General features: G+C 29.9%; 2 protein-coding genes across 2 annotated transcripts; one reads left to right on the plus strand and one right to left on the minus strand.

Annotated features, from left to right (window-relative positions):
- Window positions 1-333: 333 nt before the first annotated feature.
- LOC105248020 (Orcokinin peptides) lies at window positions 334-10,938 on the minus strand. Its single transcript, XM_011252555.2, has 3 exons — window positions 10,727-10,938; window positions 4,587-4,668; window positions 334-1,203 (listed from the first exon to the last, which is right to left on the minus strand). Exons 1-3 carry the CDS (start codon window positions 10,799-10,801, stop codon window positions 452-454), a joined length of 909 nt encoding a protein of 302 aa, XP_011250857.1. The 5' UTR covers window positions 10,802-10,938; the 3' UTR covers window positions 334-451.
- Window positions 10,939-15,817: 4,879 nt separating this feature from the next.
- LOC105248016 (Prothoracicotropic hormone) lies at window positions 15,818-20,606 on the plus strand. The gene is made up of 4 exons (XM_011252545.3): window positions 15,818-15,898; window positions 16,671-16,895; window positions 18,571-18,711; window positions 20,346-20,606. The coding sequence occupies exons 1-4, from the start codon at window positions 15,818-15,820 to the stop codon at window positions 20,499-20,501; spliced, it is 603 nt and encodes a 200-aa protein (XP_011250847.3). The 3' UTR covers window positions 20,502-20,606.
- Window positions 20,607-23,098: the final 2,492 nt, after the last annotated feature.

Below are 23,098 nucleotides of genomic sequence, written 5' to 3' on the forward strand. Positions count from 1 at the left end.
GAAAAAAAGAAATGTGATAAAAAATGTAATGGGAAAAATAATTTTATTATAATGAAAATAAAAAAAGATTAAGTAAAAAAATTTGAAAATTGAATTGTGCAATTAAATTCGTTTTACATTTTTCATACGCACTCTCCTCTTTTGGACTTTATTTCTTATCTATTATTATTTTATAATTTGTTTAATTTTTTAATTATATCAAAATTGCATTTCTTTTATATGCATGTTTATTAAATATAATTGATTGATATCAATTTCTTACATAAAATATACATAATTCTTGAATAATTATATTAAAAAAAATAAAAGTAATAAAGGATAAATATAGTCATCTTTCGATCATTTTTAAGCGTACAAATAAATTCTTTTTCTTCATCTTATGTAGATTTTTTGGATTTAATCCAATCAAGCAAAATCACTCCTAGCTTCTCACAAGATTTTCACTATCGATTTACTCCATGTTTCTCAAGAGATTGTCGTTCTTAATTCGTTCCAAATTCCGCGCTAATTGTAGCTTTCTCAAGACAACCGCAGGCTGATCAGCGCTTCGCTTTGTTTCTGCATTCGAGTAATCGACATTTCTAAGCACATGCCCACCGCCGATTTGATCTAGATTCCTTACAAGATGCCCACCGCCGATTTGATCTAAATTTCTCACGAGATGTCCACCGCCGATTTGATCTAGATTCCTTACGAGATGTCCACCGCCAATCTGATCAAGATTTCTCACGAGATGTCCACCGCCAATCTGGTCCAGGTTTCTCACGAGATGTCCGCCACCGATTTGATCGAGATTTCTCACAAGATGTCCACCGCCGATCTGGTCCAAATTTCTCACGAGATGTCCACCACCGATCTGATCCAAATTTCTTACGAGATGCCCGCCGCCAATCTGATCCAAATTTCTCACAAGATGCTCGTTATTAATCTGATCTAGATTTTTCTTTCCATCGTCCTCTCTTGCGTTGTTCGAAACATCGCGATTGATAAGCTGATCCGTGAGTAATTCATCACGATACCGATCAATAGAAATTTCTCCTTGGCCGATTGCGTCAAGTATTTGTTCATCATTGGCGAAATCTGAATGTTGAGTTAAGCGATCCGTTAGTTCACCTAGTAAACGTCTGCGTTGATCATCAATATCTCTCACAAGATATCCATCGCCGATCTGATTCGCATTTTGTTTCATTTCTTGATTCATTCCTGTAATAATAAAACAATAAAATTAATATTGTTTTTCATCGAATATTAAAACCAATATTTATTTTGGTGAATGCAATTTTTAATGTTAAAATCTTCATTACAATGTTAATTACATCGCACTTTTCAATACTATAGATGCATTATACTAAATAATTTATTATACTTAAATATAAAGGAAAAATAATAAAAAGAGAAAATATCTCTTTTTAAATTTCATATTAAAATGCGAATTCATCAAAATATCAGGTTTCAATCTTTGTTTTCCATTTATTCGCAATATCAATTTACGATTATAATTCATGAAATTATACCATGCATTATTAATTGGTGAAAAGCTACGTATTTATTGAAAATTAAAAATATTATTTAAATATGACAAGTACATGCAAAATTATCATATTGATTAATATAATCATTTGACAGTTAACAATCAATCTCTTTCAATATTTGTTAGAAAAAAAACACATCAATTTCTTCGATTTTCTTCGATATGCTATGCTATTCTATTTTATAATGCATGCGCATGAGTTATGCATGCCATTAAAATCATCGAAGAACCGTATGGAGAGTGAACTTTATCGTGCAGCAGGGGTTTGAGTGAAAGTTACGACGAAGACGTGAGTGCAAAAGCATGCAAGGCAAACGTTGTCGTGGCATGCGCGAAGGCAAGTGATTTTAACGGATTTTCATGCTTAAATTGCTATTACACGCTTACCTTCCATCGACATCGGCTCGTCGATGATCTTATCGATTCGCGTCGTCATTTCACACGTGACAATTATTTGCGCGTCTGACACTTACACGCGAATTTTTTTCCCCGTCGCATAAATTACGTGGACAAATTGATTGACCATAAATCTCCCAAGTGTATCAATGCTCAAGATCTAGTATGAACTTTTCGTCCGATTGTTCTTGAATAGCAAGACACGCTGCGTTTTACATAAATAATTAATTGGCACAATCTAGTATAAAAATATAATGATAAATGCGGTGATTTACTTGATAAAGAACAGTTACCAGAGGGTCGAAAAGGTCGAAATGACAATGTGAATAAATGATGTGGACTTTGCGCAAGTTAGGAACATACGGCCGGCGACCGTATCAATGTTTCATATTTCTCGTTTGTATACTAAATATTAATATGATTCTCTGATAGAAGGAGAGAGATTTTATCATTATTTAGTTAACGTATATTCTCTCAGGTGAGTAAGGATATTTGCGTTGTAATGATTTTACAGAAAATTAAAATCTTAAAATCTGTGCATGAATCGATATCTTACATATTTAATTCTCTCGGTATTTATTTTTGATCTATTATTTAGAAAATGTTTGTATGTATATAAATTACTTTCTTCCACTTAGGTTTTTTGCCATTTTTTTGCAAGAGAGTGCGTTCAGAAATTAATGGTAGATTAATAGTAAAGTTGTATATAATTATTTTATTAAAATATTCATACATGTTGCCCGTTCATGTATTTTTTAAATTGATTAAAGTTTAATACTAATTGAATTTATATGAGCAATCAATTTAATTATTGTTTCCCATGTTTTATTCCAAGTAAATGTAAACAGGATAATTTTATATTTGAATTGTAACGCGTTTTATAATCGAATCATAAAATGCAATCAGAGAGATGCATTATGATAATCGCGTCAATAAAACTGCATTTCACTTTCTATCTATGAAAAAGCGTGCCATGAGTTCAAACATGCTTCAATATTTATTTAATCTTAATAACTCGATTTCACGATAAGACAATGATTGGTTGATATAATGTAACCGTTGATGTAATGTAATGCACTCTATCATCGAGTTCTATCATATGTAATGTATTCGAGCATATAATAAATAAAACTGCGTTATCCATGAGTAACATAACTCGTAGAAGAAATTTTAATTTAACAGCATTTAATCTTAGAAATGTGTTAAAAGGAAATTTATCATATGTACGTATCATTTCCTTTCAGCCCTTTATTTCTCTTTGCGCTTTAAAAAGCTTCAACTTTTAACAAAATTTATTCTTCATTTCTCTTTTTCTCGAAAAATATTATACAGAAGAGATAGAAATATGCACTTTCCAAGTAGATTTGTATATTTTCTCTATAATTATATATATCTACGAAACAAAACATCCGACGTTTAGTAAAATGAAAAAATTCCTTTTCTTCTTCCGAAAATTTTTTCTCTTCTAATGTTTTCCTTCAGTTATGTAGAACTTTTTGTCGATATTAATGTACAATGCTTTTCTTGATATTACTTAATATTAATTTTAATTCATTTCATAATTTTGTGAGATCAAGCTATTTCAGGCGATGCACTGACATAATCGGTCGACACTCTTATAATTAATTGCAATGTGTGATAATGAATATAACAACGGTTCATGTGGGTAATTAAATATATCTTGATGTATAATTCCGTTCATAGACCGGATAACATAAAAGTGATACATCAAAGGGCAAAGGATCACTGTTTACGTATAGCCTCGGCGTGATATCGATCACGAACCGTTTTTCTCCCTGGGATAATATATAATTCACTATAATTAGTCGATGCGTACACTCAGTATGTGTTTAAAATGAAAATAAAAATTAATAATAGTAACGAATAACTTAATGCGTCAGTCGTGTGCACTTATAAAAAGTTTACAGCAATGTTTCTCCCTGAAAGTAGGATCATCTATGTTTTTCGCGTCTACTGATGTCGCGTGATAACGCAACGAATTTTAGACAGAATTTATTTATATATTTATTATATATTAAAAGAAGAAAAAGAAAATGAGGAGATGTATCTGATTTATCTGTATAATGCAAAAATTATTTTATGATACATTTAAAATAAATATTTGCAAATCTTTATCTTTTTCTTTATATATTTTAGTTCAATATTGTCATCGATTTTACTTAAATTTAATCTTTCAGTGAAAAGAATAAAAGAAATTATTATCTATGTATATATTAAAGACAAACATGAAGCGCGAAACAAAAAAGAAAAAAATAAAAGACTATAACTGTGTAAACAATAATTAAAATTTAATAATAAATAATTAAGAGAAATATAATTAATAATAAATAATTGTAATAAATAATTAAAATTTAATAATAATTAAAATATAATTAAAAAATATAAAATTTAAAGATAAAATAATTGAAAACATTATTCGTATTATTCGTAATAATAAATTATTAAATTTACATTTTTTACTTTGAGTAAAAGATATGTATTGTATTTTAATAACTGCAATATTTCAAAAAGCTAGAATTTTGATATTTTAAACAATGAAATTTGCACGATATGTTTTTCTATTTTCAGATATTTTCTCTCCTCTCTTCCTAATGAGAGAGTTAATTGTTCTTTTCTTTTTTTGAATAATAATACTCACTGCGATCTTCCCAGTATCTTGCCAGCAGATCCGCCAACGGCGGTGATCCGTATTCGTCCCGTTGCAGCGTGTTCGATATACCCTGTAATCAGAAAAGGAACAAAACTTTTTAATTATAGCCACGAGCAACTTGTTTTTATTGTTAATTCAACTGTGTTGTTTAAAAATTACATTTTACATTATTATAATAACATTACATTCATTACATATAAAAAGAGTAATAACAAACAGCAACATTACACAATTTAACTTTATTATTGATATTAAAAAGTCGGGAAATCAAACAGATAGAAATCATTTGGGGAAGAAATTTCACATCAATTTAATTTTAATTTCACAAGAAAAATATAAAAATTTCAACTTTTTCAGAGACCAAAAAAAGTAAAAATTTAATACATATATAAACATAATATTAACAAAAATAAAATTTTGATAAAATTTTATATCAGTAATGGATGTAATAGATATATGTAATAGATATTATTATATTAATAGATATATGTAATAGATATTCTCTTTTTATGATCATTTTAATAACATTGGTATCACTATAATTATATGTATATAAAATTGTATATTTAAAATTATAAATAATTTTTGATATAATCCTATGCATTTTTTAAAATATATTTATTCATCTTGTGACGTACAGAAATCATTTTAGTTACAAATATATCGCAAAGTATATCTTATCGTGATATATATTCAAATGTCGCGAATTTTACTAGTCGCCTTTTTAACACTAATTTGGTGTATTTAAATCTGGATCAAAAGCATAGGATTCTATTTATCCGCAGCAAAAGCACAATTATTTATTTCATTACCTATATTTTAGTATATTTATTCAACATCGATAGGATCAAAGGAACGTTGCGATATGTTGTTCAAAGAAAAAATAAAATTAGCTCGCATGCGTGCATAATAAAGCTCACGTGAAGAATTACCGACCACGTGCTAAGTCCATTCTTGACGTAACGACGGCACATGTTCGTCGCCTTTTTCGCGATAGCTTATCGAGCAGCTTACAATAGTGTTGTAATGAGGACTGCATTATGCTAATTACAATTTCGTTCGTCGCTTCGGCACTCGGTCTTATTTCCCCGCGGATCGAATCTTTCTCGCGATAGACATATTATTATAAATTTCCAGCATAGCTGTCTTCTAGCTTTTTTAAATTAAAAATGCATTATGACAATCCTGTGCATTCGACGAATGCTACCTATCTAGTTATCACATTATATTTTAAACGTTTCTTCACAATAAGCAGTTATCGATAACGTTTCTCTTTCACATTTTTCATCTCTTTTCATGAATTTATTTAATCTCACTTTATTCTTAAATGAAGTTTAAATTGAATTTTATTACTGCGGATAGAAAAGCAATCTATTCATAAAATATCTGGAAGAAGAAAGAAATCTTTTTCTGTCAAAAATCATATGTTAATTAATTATATAGGTTTTGCAGATACCTTTTACTTAGAATATTTTTTAAATTAATTTTAATATTGATACTTAATATTGATTGTTCTTTGCAAAACTCCAAGTAATAATTAATCCTTTAGGTCGACCCTGAATGCATTCTGTTATATTTGCAGATCGATATGTTACTGCTATGGCTTGTCATTTACTTGTTAAGCACTTCGCATGATCAATTACGAATGTTAAGGTCGACGGTTTCGTATCGAACGTTTCATCTTGTCGATGAATAGCCTGCTTTTCTATTTTGATTAACAAGTTTTCCATTTTCCGAATTTATCGATTATTCGCGACATCAATAAAACATTCAAAATTGAAAGCCACGCATTGACGTACACATTCTCTCTCTCTCTATTTTTTTTTAAATATGTGACATGTTTTATCAATATTCAATTGAATTTGATAAAAAAGCTTTTCGTACTCGCCTACTTCAACACCTTCCGGAGCAGCTGCATATCGGGAAAGGATGGAAAATGAAGTTTCATGTGCTTCAAGCGCGTCGAAGGATAGAAAATTTTACGGATTTAATTTTCCTCTTAAAATCTCGAATACCGCCGATGGCGTGGTTTCGATCGTACCCTCGATAGAATCGCGTTTCTCATCACGCACCATTATTTACAGCGCGAAATACGTACATAGTAATCACTGAGTTGCAGTTCATAGTTGACCAGGTTAATGAAGTTTCGACCCATTTTAAATAAATAACGAAGGGAGTAATCGACGTAATTAAATGCGAAGTAATTAAATGCTTTCCAGGACAGCACGATGCACTGCCAATCTTATTTACGACGATGAAGCAAAAATCGCGAAAGTTTTCGTGCAGAATGTTAACGAAAATTTAAATTTTTCAAGGAAAAGTCTACGTCTACTAAGTATACAGGAAGCAAACTGCATCTGCAAACTTTATGAAAGATATGATATCGTCATTATATATTAATAATGGAATATTAGATTATATACCTTCGAGGAAATCTTCCGGAAATTATGTAAATCTAGGGAAAGAGGCTGTGTGTGCGTATAGAAAGCATACAAAAAGAGAGATGTTTGGAGAGACGTTTGCGAGACGAGCTCAGCAACCACCTTTCAGTTGGTTAAAGTTTGAAAGTATATGTTACGACCAAAAGATTGCAACTACAAATTTCATGCAATATATAATATCATCATATATAATATAAATTGCAATATATAGATTGTTATAAATATATAAAATATTTATAACAAATATATTGTTTTGAAAAAAAATCTCTCAGAAACTATATAAATCTAAAAAGAAAGATATATGCATAGAAAGATATACATAGATACATAATTATTAATATTAATTATTTTAGTTATTAAAAATTAAGTAAATTAATATGATATATATATTCCTTATTTCTCAAAAAATTTAACTTAATTTTTTTTAAGTTTCTTATACTTTTCTTAATTTAATAAATTATGAAAATTCATAGTTTTTTGTATAATAAATCTATTTATAATATATACAAAAACAAGCTAACTATATTTCTAGATAATTATTTTCATGATTAAAAAATTAACAATTATATATGCTATATTCGCCTAAAAGTTAAATATACATATTTCTGTACAAATCTGTATAAATTCCATTGTGTTCATGTATGTGTATGCGTATGTAGCATGGCGATTGGTGCTTAGTGTCATCGCTCAACTATAAAAATGTAAAAGGCAAATTTCTTCTTATGAAAAGCGTTAGATATTTTATTATTACGGAACATACACATGCATCGATATTCTTGCCTCGTCTTTTTACAAGGAGAATCGAAATATCATCCTAGCTCTATGCCTGCCTCATAGGTATCATTAGTATGCATGGGAAAACTTTTGTATACGCATGGATATGGGATGTATGGTCGTGATATATACTGCCAAGCTTTAACCCACTCAAATTTGGTTGCTAATCTCGTCTCGCGAACATCTCTTCAAACATCTCTCTTTCATGTAACCGACTACTGCGAATGTGTCCTTGCAAATTACAATCTCGCGTGTACGCCTCGCATATATCTTATATACTCGCATATATCTTATACTTGCTTTAATAAGTTTTTGCATTAAACACTATAGCCGATGGTATCGTCGAGTGAAATATGTAGAAGAAAGAGAGAGAAACTATACAACATTCTAAAAGAAAAATATATTTTCTCGATGTTGGTCAATAGCATTGTCTCGTCCTGGTCAGATTCTACTCTCTTTACGAGATAAATGTCACAAAAATAAAGACAAACTCTCGCTACGAAATTCGAACGATAGTAATGCAGAGCTAAAGTCAAAAGTTATTTCTTATTTTTATATTTTTATATTTTATTTTATTTATTTTTACTTAAATTTAATATTTTATTTATATAGAAAAAATAATAGTGATATGTCACCATTAGATGTATAGAAAGTGGCAATTAAATAAATAATTACTGAAGAAAATAATTGATACGTTATCCTTTCTATTCATTTTTGTAGAAGAAAAAGGTACGATCGTAAAATAGATCCGAGAATTTTATCTTTGCATACTCTCTCTTTTTACGATCGATCTTCGCTTATCCCACTTGATGGCGGTTAGAAAATACGGTAATTCCACTTTTCGCTTCTATCGAGAGATTCTGCCGAGATCACTTCAATCTGCGGAAGTGCAAAATGAAAGTGGCAAAGTGCAGCTTTCCCCGGTATGCCGCGACTTTACGGCTCATCTCCGTAGGAGAACAGAAACACAGGACGAGAATCACCGAGCACAGTAATCTCGCGCGGATAATGCCGCGAGGAAAGGTCATGACGCAAGAATAGAGTATGCGAGAGAAGATTATTTGGCGCCGTAAGGCAAAGAAGAGCTCACTTCGCCGAGCGGCGAGCAAATCCGGATGCAACAAGTTGCGAATGCAACGAGGCGCATCGCGCTCCATTCTCCCGGTATTATCGGTGAGCAGAATAAAAAGCCACGACGAGAGACAAACATCCGAGTTAAGGTTTCCCGAAGGGGCTTAACGAGGAGGATTAATATAAAGCGCGGAACACAGGTAAATCTTGGAAGCGAAGGCGGACCGTAATTATATCGCGGACACCCTGTAAACCTGTGTCTCTCCCTTATTGCGCGCGTTTCTTATAAGAAGAGAATGAATCTCTCGCAATAAATTTCCGACCTTCCTTTTTTGCGAAATAATTTTTAATTTAATTGCGCAGCCATTGCTTGTTGCTGGAAATTAAATATTGTTATCGTACGTAGGTAATTTTTTTATTAAATTGATGTTTTTTCAAGTAATACGGTCTTAATCATTTCTTATGAATAATTTAATACTCTTTGCAATTTAATTAATTACATCCTTGTAGAATTATATAGAGTCAGTTTATGTATAATCGTAGCGTTAGTATAATAATAATTTAATATAATTGAATTAGTAAATATACTGACTTAAATTATTGTGAATTTTTTAATACAACTTTTTGTAATCTTAAAACAATGTCAAAAGATCTCGGATTCCATCGTGTTCAAAGTAATGTACAGTGTCACGCGTTTTATCATTTAATTATGTTTGCTATAACGTGACGAAATTAATTACAGCTACATACCTTGCGCGCAGTGGCGCAAAGTCAAACACGATTCAATCTTGTTTGCATATAATATGTAATTGTCGAAATCAGCAAACAGCCATTCTAATGTAGTGCTCATTCGTGTTATTACTCGCAATTATAGTGATTGGCAGCGTGAATGCGCCTGTTGCACGCGCTTGCCGTAAATTCAAGCGATGAATCTCGCATCTTCCAATTTAATCAAAATTAAAATTAATAAATTTATCTTCAACATAAATTTGTAATTTCTTTCGTGTAACAATAATGAAATTTAACAAAATACATTTATACTTGGAACAAATTATTTTTAATTGAACTGTTAATTTCATGAAATAATTTAAAAAACAAATGAGAATTGCTGTAATAATACAATATTAACATTTATACAGATTAATGTTATTAATGTATAAATTTTCGTGTTTTTGAATTTCTAGCACTGTTTGTCATTGGATATTGTTATTAGCGAAAAAGTAAAATTTTGGTGTTTTTATTTTGATTCGTGATTAATTATTCCGTGATTTCTTTATTATGCATGTGTATATCGAATTGTTATTGCACAATAGAGAAAATGCCGCGCAGATTTTTAATTAAATATCTATAAACACACGCATATGTGTAAAAAATTTAATTAATATTTGTAATTCAAAATGTTTTCTTTCTACATTGTAGAAATATTGTAAATAGAAATATTGAAATATTGTAAATTTGTATGAAATATTATTCTTACGTAATTCATATTCTCTTTTATAGAATTAATTAACTGTGAAGAATTGATTACCCTTAAAACCTCTGTGAAATGTTGTTTATTTAAAGTTTTCAGTGAAAAGTTTTTAAGTCCATAGATGTGCTGTCAAATAAATTTTTTCGAATTTTTAAAAATAAAGGATTTAATTAATAACAAAAACATCTTTTGGCATATTCACAAATATAAAAATAATAAGAAATCCATAGAAATAATATGAAATCCATTAAATGCGTATAAAATACTAGACTCTAACAGTTTAAAGATTTTATTTTACAGTCGAATAAAGAGTGCAATTAGAATTATATCGTGACATTAAAAAACACGAATAAATGAGAGGTGTATTTTACCTGAACAGGTCCGGCCGTAACCGCGTAAGCGGTCACGCCAATGAAAACGATCGCGATCGATGAGGGAAACGCCATCACGCCGCGAGGTCTGGTATGCCTCTGGAATCGAAAGGGATGCTGAGAGTTCTCCAGAGGAAAATTGTAATCGGTCGCTTGGTATCCTTCGTAACCCGTGGATGTTCGCGTCGTGAAAAACGCGTGGAGTGCCCCGAGTCTCGTGCTTCCATGAAATATATAGAGGGCTGCATTCTCCTCCTGTTTAGGAAGGGGTGCAAACGTCGCGCAGACGCGAGCACGCCGTAGACTTTGACGGCGATTAGACACGTTTTTATTTCTATTTGTGCGAAAGACGATTGTATGTGAATCTATAATGAATTAATAGACGACAAGAAACTTGAACAAGTAAGTAATTTTAGATTTCTTTTCAGAGCAACACAAAGATACGAAATAAACTGCGTATTTATTTTTGAGATGAAGATGAAGATACAATGATATGAAATAAATCTTTTTAATTATGGCACATTTAATTCCGCGTTTAATGAATTATGTTTTTTTCAAGTGTATCAGTTTTATAAAAATTCTCTTTATACATATATCTTCGCATTTTTTCCATTTTCCAAGAATAAAGTGACAATCTAACTTTATAGAATTATTCTAGTATTAGAAAAATAATTGCTATTACAATATATTTTGTTTTATAAAAAAACCAATAACTATATTTTTTCAACAAAAACTATTTTTTAGATAATAAAAAACTTTTTTTCAAAGTTTGTTATATAAACTGTTAAGATAGATTACAAAATTTTGTCCCTCTAAAAATAAAAGGATGATAAAATGGCGAGTTTAGTTATTCTACTATCAATCTAGGGAAGAATATAATAATACTTTAATAAACTTATCAGTTTGAGCAAGTATTCTTCATCATATCGTTGCATCCCGATAACTTTAGCGCTATACATTTCAAGCTGTCCAGACAAGTAAATGATTAATAATCGTTTATCAAACCTGATGTATTTTCTGACCATTAGTAATTCTCGTTAAATAAAGTATTTTTCAATAATGCATCAATTAATGTCAAACTTCGGCGTTGTATCTAAATGGCGTTTAGAAGATTTGAAAGGGAGATTAATAAAGAGAGAGAGAGAGAGAGAGAGAGAGAGAGAGAGAGAGAGAGAGAGAAGTAAACAATACGTACAGATTAATATTACTTAGGTTAACAAGAGATAATTCTTCGATGTCCTTCGAGATCTGTTGAGTATTTATTAAAAGGATCGAACAAGAATTTTAATAACTCGAGTAACACATCAAGTAGGTTTTTTCAATAGATTTATTCATCAATTGTTTAGGCTTGTATTTCAAGATGATCGTCTTTGCTTTGTAACCATATGCCTGTACGCTTCGTTTCTCGATTATAATTAATGACTCCCCACGGATACGAAATGTTATACAACTTTGACAAGATGCTACCTGAATTACAAGTTAGTTACAAGAATCCTTATCAAGCATGAAGAAGCTCCTAATGTCGTTTACAGTGATCTTATCTCTAAGGAGTTGTAAAGGACGTAATATATAATGAAGATAACATTGATTATATTAGACATTAAATATTTTACATGTATAAAATTAATTATGAATTTGGTAGAAAATTTAAGTCACAAGTTTTAAATACCGTTTAAAGAATTTTTAATAAAATTTCTATCCATATAAAATCCGATTAAAATTAGCAAGTTCTTTTACTATTAATTTTTATTTTTGAAATTTAATTCAAAGTATTTTAGTTAAAAGTATTTTAATAATGATTTTAAATAATATCTTTTACGATCAGTGATTAAAAAATAAATAATAGTATAATTTTGAGATATTTTGCATATAGATTATTCCAAAATTACTGCATGTCTTTTTAATAACAAATTCTTTGGTCAATTTGGAATCTACTTTTGCTTAGCGAAAATATCGAAAGAGGTCATCATTTTTTGTAAATTTTACAATTTTTTCCACTATATATTTTTTGTAAATGACTTTAAACTTCTATTAAAGTATAGTCTATCTATAATTAATAAATAAATGTTTTGTTAATCTTCTGACATCGCATAATTTAATAAAAAATCCTTTCTAAATCCTTTTTATAACTATAAGAATTATGAATGCCTCAATATTTTTGCTAAGGAAAAACCATCTTCAATGTTTATTTAAATTGTTCGTGCATCACGAAGAGAATGAAGAACCGTTTTCTTTTCAACTTTGTTGCGAGAATATCATTTTCACAATGATCGATGACACTGTTGGAAAAATAAATACATATACTTATTCTCGCGATGCATTGTTGTCGCAGCATAACTGATCTAATCGGACGATCCAGTGCACGCACGTAAACGGGGAAACCGCGAACTCCCAGCAGAAACTGAAGGAAGAGAGGGGAGACGTGTACCTGCGATCGATCCCGGTCTCGTATATCTAGTGCAGAAAATAATTCTTGGCCATATAAGTTGCGTGCATCTGCGTGCATCGCTTATATGTTTGTCGCGCGTAAACAATGCAAAAATGATTCAGTGATTATGAAACGAGATTGAATTATAATAGTCAACTAAATCGAGAATGTAGCGATATACAAAGATGTGCCAAAAAATGCATGCTCTTTCACATTTGCAGAAATGAATAATAATTTATTAATGTCTAAATATTATTTAGAGAGAAAAAGAGAGACTCTAGAAAAAATTACATTATGCAATTAGTAATCCAAGTATATAAAGTATCAAAAATATATCACCTTTATATTTTTTGAAGATAATTTAATTCAAAGTGCATATATTTTTATCTAGTCACACATGTTTTAATAATAGATATATAAATTACTGAAAAATAGACTTTTCATTCAATAATGAAAATTGCAACTTAAAAAAATTAATTAAATACATGCGTTTTAAATTAGTTATTCTCAACTTTTAATCGGTATTGTACGTGTAATAATTAATATTTTTTATTAATGCAAAGAAAGCGTCAAAATATAATACACAGCTGATACTGAAACCGATCTATTAATCATGTCAATTTAAAATTACTCGTGAAATATATAATACGAAATGTTAAGTTAACCGGGTATCTCTGTATATTTATATGTGCATTATTTTGTAAATGATTTTCAACTATTATTTTAACTAAAAAGATCTCGAATCTCAACAATTTAACTATATTCTATACTATATTCATTTAACATATACCTTGAGTAATGGTATTAAATTCTATTATCATGCATATACCATTGTCAATATAATAATACGATAGTCAATAATCCCTTCAAAGACCTTTTGTCGATATAATCTCTGCGACCGGTAAATTGAAAGGTATAAACGAGTTTCTACGCCGGGTTACGCAATTCGTGCGATTCCCAAACGTATTACGTTATTTTGTTGCGAATCTCACGAACGCTAATGGACGGAGAAATGTGCATTTTCATTACCTCTCTGACTGCGAATAGTGCGGGATAATAGCAACATTTCCGCTCTCAGTTAGTTTAGTTACATCTTTCCAAAGAGAACAATCCGTTGTTGTTTTATTGATATTCTGGGTCGTCGTTAAAACTTATGACGAGCTCGTTAAAAACCGGCTCTGATTCTTGCGCGTCGGTAGTCATATAAATTCCATTCTGGTGTTCGTCCGAATGTTGGCGTGACACACCGGTGATAATCAAATACACGTGAAAATGACGTTACGTATCAGTTTTCCGCGAGCCATCTGCGGCAAATTAAATCTCAATTAAAATCGCTCGGCATACACCGTATATCACTGACTTTTGAAAAAATTGAAAAAAAAGTTAAATGGCTCAGTATATATGATTGACTATTTTCGTTAATATCATTTTACGATAAAACTGTTGTTGCGTAATTTTATAGAATTGAAAAAGAGAAAATACATTAACTCTGATATTTAAAAGAATCAAAATTTTTAAATAAAGTACACAGGAAAAAAGAACATTCTTGTTTTGAAAATATATTTAGTTTTAACATGAAAATTTTGAAATGAAATTATATTACATTAATTAAAAAAATATATATAATTGCTTGAATAATCGCTTACTTGAATGAATCCATTTCATATAGTTCAATCAAGAAAAATATATTCTTACGATTTAAGATTTTATTTTCTTGAATGAAAAAGAAACAATGTTAGATAGAAAGTAACATTTTTAAATCAAAGATTATAATTTTCTTAAAGTAGAATGAAATAATTATATATTCTTGAGGTGACAATTACAATATTAAAATAAGACTATAATATTGTTGAAATTTAAATTTATTAAATTCTTCTAAGAAGATTATAAATTGTTGCGTATATACGAAACAATGAAGATGTTAGTTTAAATATGTAAGTTTTGATTTGACACTTATTTTTTTCTGTGTATCAATCATTTTCTTATAAGAAACAGAATAAATGAATCGTCAAATAATTTGATGCAAAGATATCGATGAGATGAATGAGTTTCGATAGAAGTTTCTAACATATGTGACGATTATACGTCACATACATGACTACTGAATTGATATTCGCAAAAAAGTTTTCCGCAACGTTAATAACTTTCAACTGTGCTTTACGAGCTTAACGTACTTGGTCTGCTTGAAAACTGTAAATAAATTTTATTTTGCAAGTCATTTCCCTGCGCTCCCAAATTTGTCAATTCGATGGTGCACATTTTGCGTCACGACAGCAAACAACGGAATTGGAATTTTATAGGTATCTACTAGTCAAGTTTATTACGCAATGTCAGTCGAGACAAATATTCCAAATGAAATTGACGAACGCCCTTACATGCGGCGATCCCGTCTTGGTGGGTCGAAAATTCGATTCTCTCGCAGTCCGAAGGAAAAAGAACTCTTATTTATGGATATGAATAGAGACACGCGAGAAAGAATAAGACAAAAGAGGATTGCGTAGACACGGTGCGAACAATGGCAGCTGAAATCCACGCATCCTCTCCAATGGATATCGAGTGGCATTAATGGCATCTTTTGGTGACAAGATATAATGGGATCTCACCTATCGTCTCGAACTATAGGGTCGCGCTATTATTTTCATAATTTCGTATATAAGGAGCGAATGTTAGAGATGTGTCTTCAGTCTACGGTGACGACTCGTGCTAGACGTGTCCTAGAAAGGATGAAGCTCCTTATTCTTTGTGTAAGCTACCATCAGATACGAGCTGTGTGTCGACCCTTCTACAATTTATTAAACCGTATTTGCGGCTATGTGAACAAAATACTTGATATATCACTTGATATTTATTTAAAGTTACATGTAAAGAAAATTAAACGAAGAAAGTAGCTAATTTTTCTTTTGCTTTTCGAATTTCGTGGAAATTGCAGTCACACAAATAACAGATTCTATGATAAATTAAAAATTAAATTTTCCTTCGAGAAAATTTTGAGGAATCATTATTTATTAAAAGTTTCTTTCATGTTTACTATTTATTATTCTTAAAAGATTAAATCTTGTGAATTGAACTTGTAAAGAGATATAAGCTGTTTAAATGTGTGTGAAATTTTATCGAAAAAAAAAAAGAATATTACAGAATATTATATTCTATTATATTCTACGGAAAGTTGCTGACATTAATTTTAAACGCATGCAGGGAGCAGAGAAAATAAAATATCTTTTACTAGAGAACATTCTTTTATAAGCGGTATTATTAAGTGATAAAAATATCTTCGATTATTTTTAGTTTATATGTAAATAAAACTGTGTACTCTAAGATTTTCTAAGAAAATTATCTCTATTAGAACATATTTTCTTCGCTTTCTGTAAGTATTTAAAAGTGATAGCTTTGATTAGTTTCAGTAACTTCTCGTACAGAAGCACCTTGAATAATCTCATTTTATGATAATATAAATTGATTTCAATCTGATCTTATTTTAATTATGCAAAATTAAAATGTTTAAATGTACGAAATCAGGTAATGGTCCACGGCTTGCTGGCGGAGGGTCCGGGACAAGTCCTGTGGAAGGAACAGGTCGTCGCGCCGGAGTTTCTGCTGGACGATCGCGAGGACATCGCGAGTAACCGGAATGCTTTCTTTTACGAGGACAAGCGCAGCTTCCGTCCCGAGGGGCTCGGCGAGCAGGTTAAACGGATCGCCGGTGCCGAGGATGTCGGTCTACAACCGCGCCTTGTAACGAGAGTACGTTTGCATAATTTACGAGAATTTCTCCCTCTTTCAAACTTTTTTTTTGCGAGCAAGTAACGTCTTCTTATACGACGCTGTCGCGTCTCAGTCGGAATGAATTACAAATTCATCATTTACACTACACGATGAGACCTGCGATGTAACGCAGAAGAGTACTTGACTGTCTAGCTAAAGCGCATATTTTATTTAAATAATCCGAAGAGCAGAATAAACAAATGGCATATGTAAAGTTTGAGTAAAGTCCATTGTCCATTGCATTTTTTTCTCCTCGTATTTTTGTTGTTTATTAAATGGAAACTACACTCTAAATTAATGTTATTAAGAACATTTTTTTGCACACATTGTCGTAGCGCGAATTAAAATATCAAAGGTCATTCCGCAAGATTAATAATTCTAACTGCAAATAATGTTTTTTTACGCGTTATAGAAAAATTGCGTTAACATTTTGCTACAACAGTGGCAAAATATTAACGAACCGTTAGTCAAATGCAACTCAAGTTACATAAAAAGTACGTGAGATAAAGAGAATTTATTCTTTTTTTTTCCACATTGGCTATTTATTTCACAGATTTTATTTTGTAATACATAAACCAACAATGAAACAATTGTCAATAACCATGTAAAAAATAACGAGTTCACAATGTATATTGAAATATATCATTTCGTAAAATTTAACTGGCGTTGAAAGGTTGAAAATAAATTTGTTGGAAAAATTAGCAACGTTCAGTGAATTCCACGTTGCATTGCTTCGTCTTTTTTAGTTAATTAACTAATTAATTAATTAATATAATAAATATAATTAATTAATTTTTTAATTAATTAATTTTATTACAAATGACTTCATTATTTTATTTTTATCTGTCCCATTTTCGTGCTCGCAATATAAAAAATATTTCGAGTCATTTGGAATAAAATTTAATTTGACATTTTTGTATATACATTTCCCATTTATAATTTCGTTGGTGAAAATATAAAATAACTCCGAAATAGAAATAAAAATTGCGTCTTTTTTTAAATAAAATTATAGTAAAAAGAGTGTGCGGGCGTGTTTCGAATCGCAAATTATTTTAAATATCTACAATTTAAACATGAATTTGTATACGCTTTATGTACATATTGATATAAATTTTTTTATCAATATAAGGAAAAGATAAAGAAGAAATAAGATTAGAACTATCTCACCTTTAGCATACGATTTAGTTAAATTATATGGAATAGATGGGTTTATGAGAGTAGAGATGAATCGTATTTTGAATTAGATTTAAAATAATTTAAAAAAATGAATTATAAAATTAATTTATAAGAGAGAAAAATACAGATATAGCTTTCGAATACATAAATAACATAAAAAACAAGTTTTATAATTATTTATTATTAAATTAATCCAATTATTCTTTGCGAAATTACGAAACATTAATCTTAGCTATTCTAACAGCTGAATTTATTGTTTTAGCCAAAACCTTCTAGGGAAGGGGTTAATTAGTTTAAGATTTAAATTGTAATTATATGTAATAGACACAAAAGTTTGCTCATTAATTTGTGCGAATTTCATCTTCTTCTCATATATTAGTAATTCGAACTTCAGTCTACGTCTCAATTAACGGTCCACTTCACCTGATATTGCAATACAGCGTAATAAAAATCATTTAAGAAGACGTCATTATTTCAGTCCCTGCAATGCACCTGCGAGACGGAGTACGAATATAGAAACCTAGGCGAGGGACACTATCCGAGGTATCTGACCACGTCGCATTGCAAGCCGAAAGCCTGCCAGAACAAGTTCAATTCCTGTCGACTGCTTTACTACAAGGTAAGATTGCGTGACAATCCAATCGATAATCCGGGTATAGTGTAAAGTAGTGTATTACCGCGTTAGGTGCGTCCGTCGCCTAAGTGGTTGTCGAGTACTGTGCAAGTATACACAACTTTAATTAGCGCCGACCGCGTAAGCTCACCGGCTTATTGATCAACGAACTTCTCACCCCGACGATAAACATTGCCGCAATAAGTTACGTTGTTGCGTGATCGCAACAATGCGATACTAAATAATTGTCCATTACAGTGTTATACCAGAGTTTCATTTAATTATGCTTCGTGCGTTTGATTTGACACGCTGAAAATTTGATTATATAGTATTAACCTTGTATCGCAAATACACGATTATACGATTGAATCTTATTTCGTCTGTCGAATCAATAGAATGGTATAAATTGAATACCGTTCCTCTGTCTGATTAAGACACGTCATAATTAATATTGCATTAATAATGACTTTGCATTAATAATGACTTTGCATTAATAATGACTTTGCATCGTGACGTGACCTAAATTATTAAATTATAACGCTAACGTTTATAGGTGAAAAGATATGTGGAAAATAATACATTTAGCTATCTGTATATCTTTAGCTTTTATTTTCTAGAAAAAAGTACATTTATTAAAATATAAACAATATAACAAAATATTTGCTCACTTTTCATAAAAAAAACATAAATAGAAGGGTGGACAGTTTTCAGTGGATTGAAAACAAAAATATATAACATACATATTGGTTCTTGCGTCGCCTACGTTTTCCATCTCTCAAATAGGCGAAAATATTAAGCCGGGATGAAATAACATGTAACAGTGGAATTGAAAATAATTGTTATTAATTAACAAAATACACAATAATTGTTATTAATTAACAATAAATACGTTCGTGATTCTACTGTTACTTGTGAAAATTAAAGCAAGAAGTTGAAGCAATAATATCGAGGATTAATTAATCTGTGCATAGATGATATCCTTGTTACAATTCGTTCGTGATAAGAATTCGGCTGCCGACCAATTCTAATTAATTACATTAATTTACATGCTCGTAATTACTCATCCGGAAACTGTTATGGAACAACGGTGCAGTGAATTACAAAACGACACGGCCGAATGCATGTTAGAATAATTGTTTGCAACCCATTTTGTCCTCTGCATCATTAATTATCCTTGAAATAAATCTGAAGATTAAATCAAAGCTACGGCATTGACTATTTTTAGTGAAATTTTTAGTGAATATTGAATAAATAATGCAGAATATTGCGAGTAAAATTGCAGAAAAAAGCTAAGAACCGCAACATTTTCCCCATCATTTTTCCTAAAAAAAAAAATATATATATATATATATTATTTATATTTATATTTATTTATTTATTATATTTATTATTTATCTCAAAAGAAAATATTTCTTAATATTGTAACATGCGTTATTCAACATACATATAAAGCACAAGATCATAAATATATTATCGCGTTTATTATCGAAGTTAATTGTCTATACTTATAAAAATACTGACATATTGAGACATATAAATATATAATACAAAGACATATAAAAAATTTGTTTTTTCCTCTTATAACATTCGCTAAACCAAAGATCGAAAGATAATAATTATTTTATCTTGTCCACATACAGGTTCACATACTGAGTCAACGTGATTTGAACGGATTAAGCGATGATCGTTACTCAGATGATAGTGAGACGGAAACGCCGCTTCCGGAAGCTCTCCGTCACAAGTGGCAACTGAAGCCAATGAAGATCCCAGTCGCGTGTGTGCCGGCGACAGGATAGAAGAGATTCATGTACATGGCCATCTCGGATGTGCCAGCTCGATCGAGGAGATAGGATCTAGCAATCTTCGTCGACTGCGTTCTTTTTCCTTTTTTTTTTTTTTTTGAAAAGATGATAAGTATCTGAGAAGGAAATACGAGCAACATATTGAATTTTATGCTTCCGCTTCCAATATGACAAAATGTAAAATATGCAATCGATGAATAAATAATTGGATTGTGAACTTCGAATCGAGTATAATTCTCACACCTCTCGTTAAATCCGTCAATATCTCAACCTGTGAAAATATATGTAGCATAAATTAGCAGTCCTTCAACTGTCAAGTGTAAATAAATTAAATGAAATTTTTCAAAGCAATCTATCAAATATATGTGCTTCAAATTTAAAAATTCAGAGAATTATTAAATTTTCTTCTACTTTGAATTTTGTACAGATTTAAAAGTACACATTATTAGTAATTCTTTTGGGTACATTTATTTTTTTTCTCTTTCCGCTACAGAATTTTTATCTTGCTGTTAACAATTTTTAATGAAAAACTGATAAATCACTTAAATAGTAGACATCGTAGATGTAAATACGTATATAATTATACGGTAAAAGTAGCTTGCAACTTTTTCTCAGAAATGCATTAAATATCATGACGACTCGTGCTGAAGCAATGCACTTGACGATGCAATTTTTAAATTAAATTTTTAAATTAAGTTGGACAGCAAAAAGATAAGATAAAAGTCAAAACAATAATAATGTTACATATAATTCACTTTTCAAATTTGATATGAAAATACTCTTTAACTTGCTTTTTTAAAAAACATTAAAGTTTAATAAAAAATTATTTAATTTATATATTTATACATATAAAATTACAGAGGTGCAAAGAATTAATTACAAAATTTACATTAATTATCATTATCCTTTTCAATCCTCATTATTTTATATAGATACTTTACAAGAATAACAATTTTCGCAATTTCTATATGGCAACTGCATACATATTCAATGCTGACCTCGCGCAACAAGTTTTCATTCGGCGCGTAAAATAATTTAAAAGGCAAGATCGATTACTTGTATTTTGCGTCGGATAGAGAAATAAATCGTGGTATTTTCGGTCGTTCTAGAGTTACCGAAGCAATCAGCGGCATAAAACCGAACGCAATGAAATCTACAATGCAAAGACCCAATTCTCCGTATAATTAATCGCGCTGTAAAATACCTGATTAAAAAGGGTACAGCTCACTTTAATGACAGCATCCAACTTTAATCCCGATTTAATTTTCAATTACGGCGCCACAATTGCGGTACGTTCTTCTGACATTTCATAATTTTGACCCTTCGTTTATATAAAAGATTTGATGAAACATTATTACTTGTATATATTATTATTATTATAATCATTTTCTTGTAAACATTTTAAATTAATTTGATTTCAAGCATTATATAATTCAGATTTCAATTCTCTCAAATTGTCATTTTTGTATTATAAAATCTTGATAATATCATTCTATTTATTAAAAGCAATCGCTGATATAAATGCTACATTAAATACAATGTTGATATAAAGTTTTCTATATATATATATATATATATATATATATATATATATATATATATATATATGTCACAATAAATATGTAATAAGATACAGGAAAACTAAAAAATAAAAATATATCATATATTAAATTTGCGTACTAAATAAACGAAGAGAAATAATAATTTCTTAAATCATTACTGATTTTACTCATACAAGTTTCGATCATAATTAGCTAAGTACATAATGCTCTATGCTATTAATTTCGTATCATATTCTAAAAAATGATGATATGCGATAAATAACAAATAATACCGAATCAATTAAATAAACGTCTTGTAAATAAGTCTTGTAAAATGTATGTTAAAGGAATAGCTGCGTAATTTACTCAACTATATTCCAAGTTTTGGTAGTTGATCGTTTCTTTACCTTGCCCTTTGCGAGTTGTTTAAATACAGGTATTTTCGCGTACACGCGTATCCATGTATATCAAATTCCTAGAAATTCATAGAAATGCATGAGAAGCTCCTCTTTATAACTTTCAAGTGATATTTACTTACTCAGCAACAGATGTTACCTTAAAGGCGCCATCCATCGCGTACCCATGCGATTAAGGATTCCGAATTATATGAAATATCGCATATACTACGTACATTTTTCGCATTATTTGGACAAATTCTCTGAACGTAAATATTCCAACAATAAAAAAACAAATTATATAGTTATCAGCTTTCTGATAAAATTTTTTAAATTATATTACATAAGCTGTTCTGCCAATTCTAAATTTAATCAATTTTAATAAAAAATGTATATCTCTTTCTCTGCCTCTAATAACAAAAACATAATATTAATATTTAATAATATTTTCATTTTAAAATGTTAAAAATAAAATTAAAATTAGTATTGGATATGATAACTGCGAAATTTTAAACAAAGGATGAAAAAAAAACAAACATACATATTATTTATTGATACGTATATTATACATATTATTTATTGCTACGCGTTTATAAAATAATACAGATAAATAAAGAGAAAAAAAAACAAATGCAAAATGCCTCAAGCACTATTG

This window comes from Camponotus floridanus, unplaced genomic scaffold, assembly GCF_003227725.1.
Source record: "Camponotus floridanus strain SB8 unplaced genomic scaffold, Cflo_v7.5 scaffold19, whole genome shotgun sequence".
In the NCBI taxonomy this organism is placed as follows: Eukaryota; Metazoa; Arthropoda; class Insecta; order Hymenoptera; family Formicidae; genus Camponotus; species Camponotus floridanus.

What these genes read in the sequence shown, in the direction of transcription:
- LOC105248016 (XM_011252545.3), top strand. Translation starts at nt 15,818, where the DNA reads ATGTTAGAGATGTGTCTTCAGTCTACGGTGACGACTCGTGCTAGACGT. An exon ending in TGAAGCTCCTTATTCTTTGT is followed by an intron (nt 15,899 to 16,670) that starts GTAAGCTACCAT and finishes GTACGAAATCAG; the next exon opens with GTAATGGTCCACGGCTTGCT. An exon ending in AACCGCGCCTTGTAACGAGA is followed by an intron (nt 16,896 to 18,570) that starts GTACGTTTGCAT and finishes TCATTATTTCAG; the next exon opens with TCCCTGCAATGCACCTGCGA.
- LOC105248020 (XM_011252555.2), bottom strand. Translation starts at nt 10,801, where the DNA reads ATGGCGTTTCCCTCATCGATCGCGATCGTTTTCATTGGCGTGACCGCT. An exon ending in TTACGGCCGGACCTGTTCAG is followed by an intron (nt 4,669 to 10,726) that starts GTAAAATACACC and finishes TTCTGATTACAG; the next exon opens with GGTATATCGAACACGCTGCA. An exon ending in AAGATACTGGGAAGATCGCA is followed by an intron (nt 1,204 to 4,586) that starts GTGAGTATTATT and finishes TTATTATTACAG; the next exon opens with GAATGAATCAAGAAATGAAA.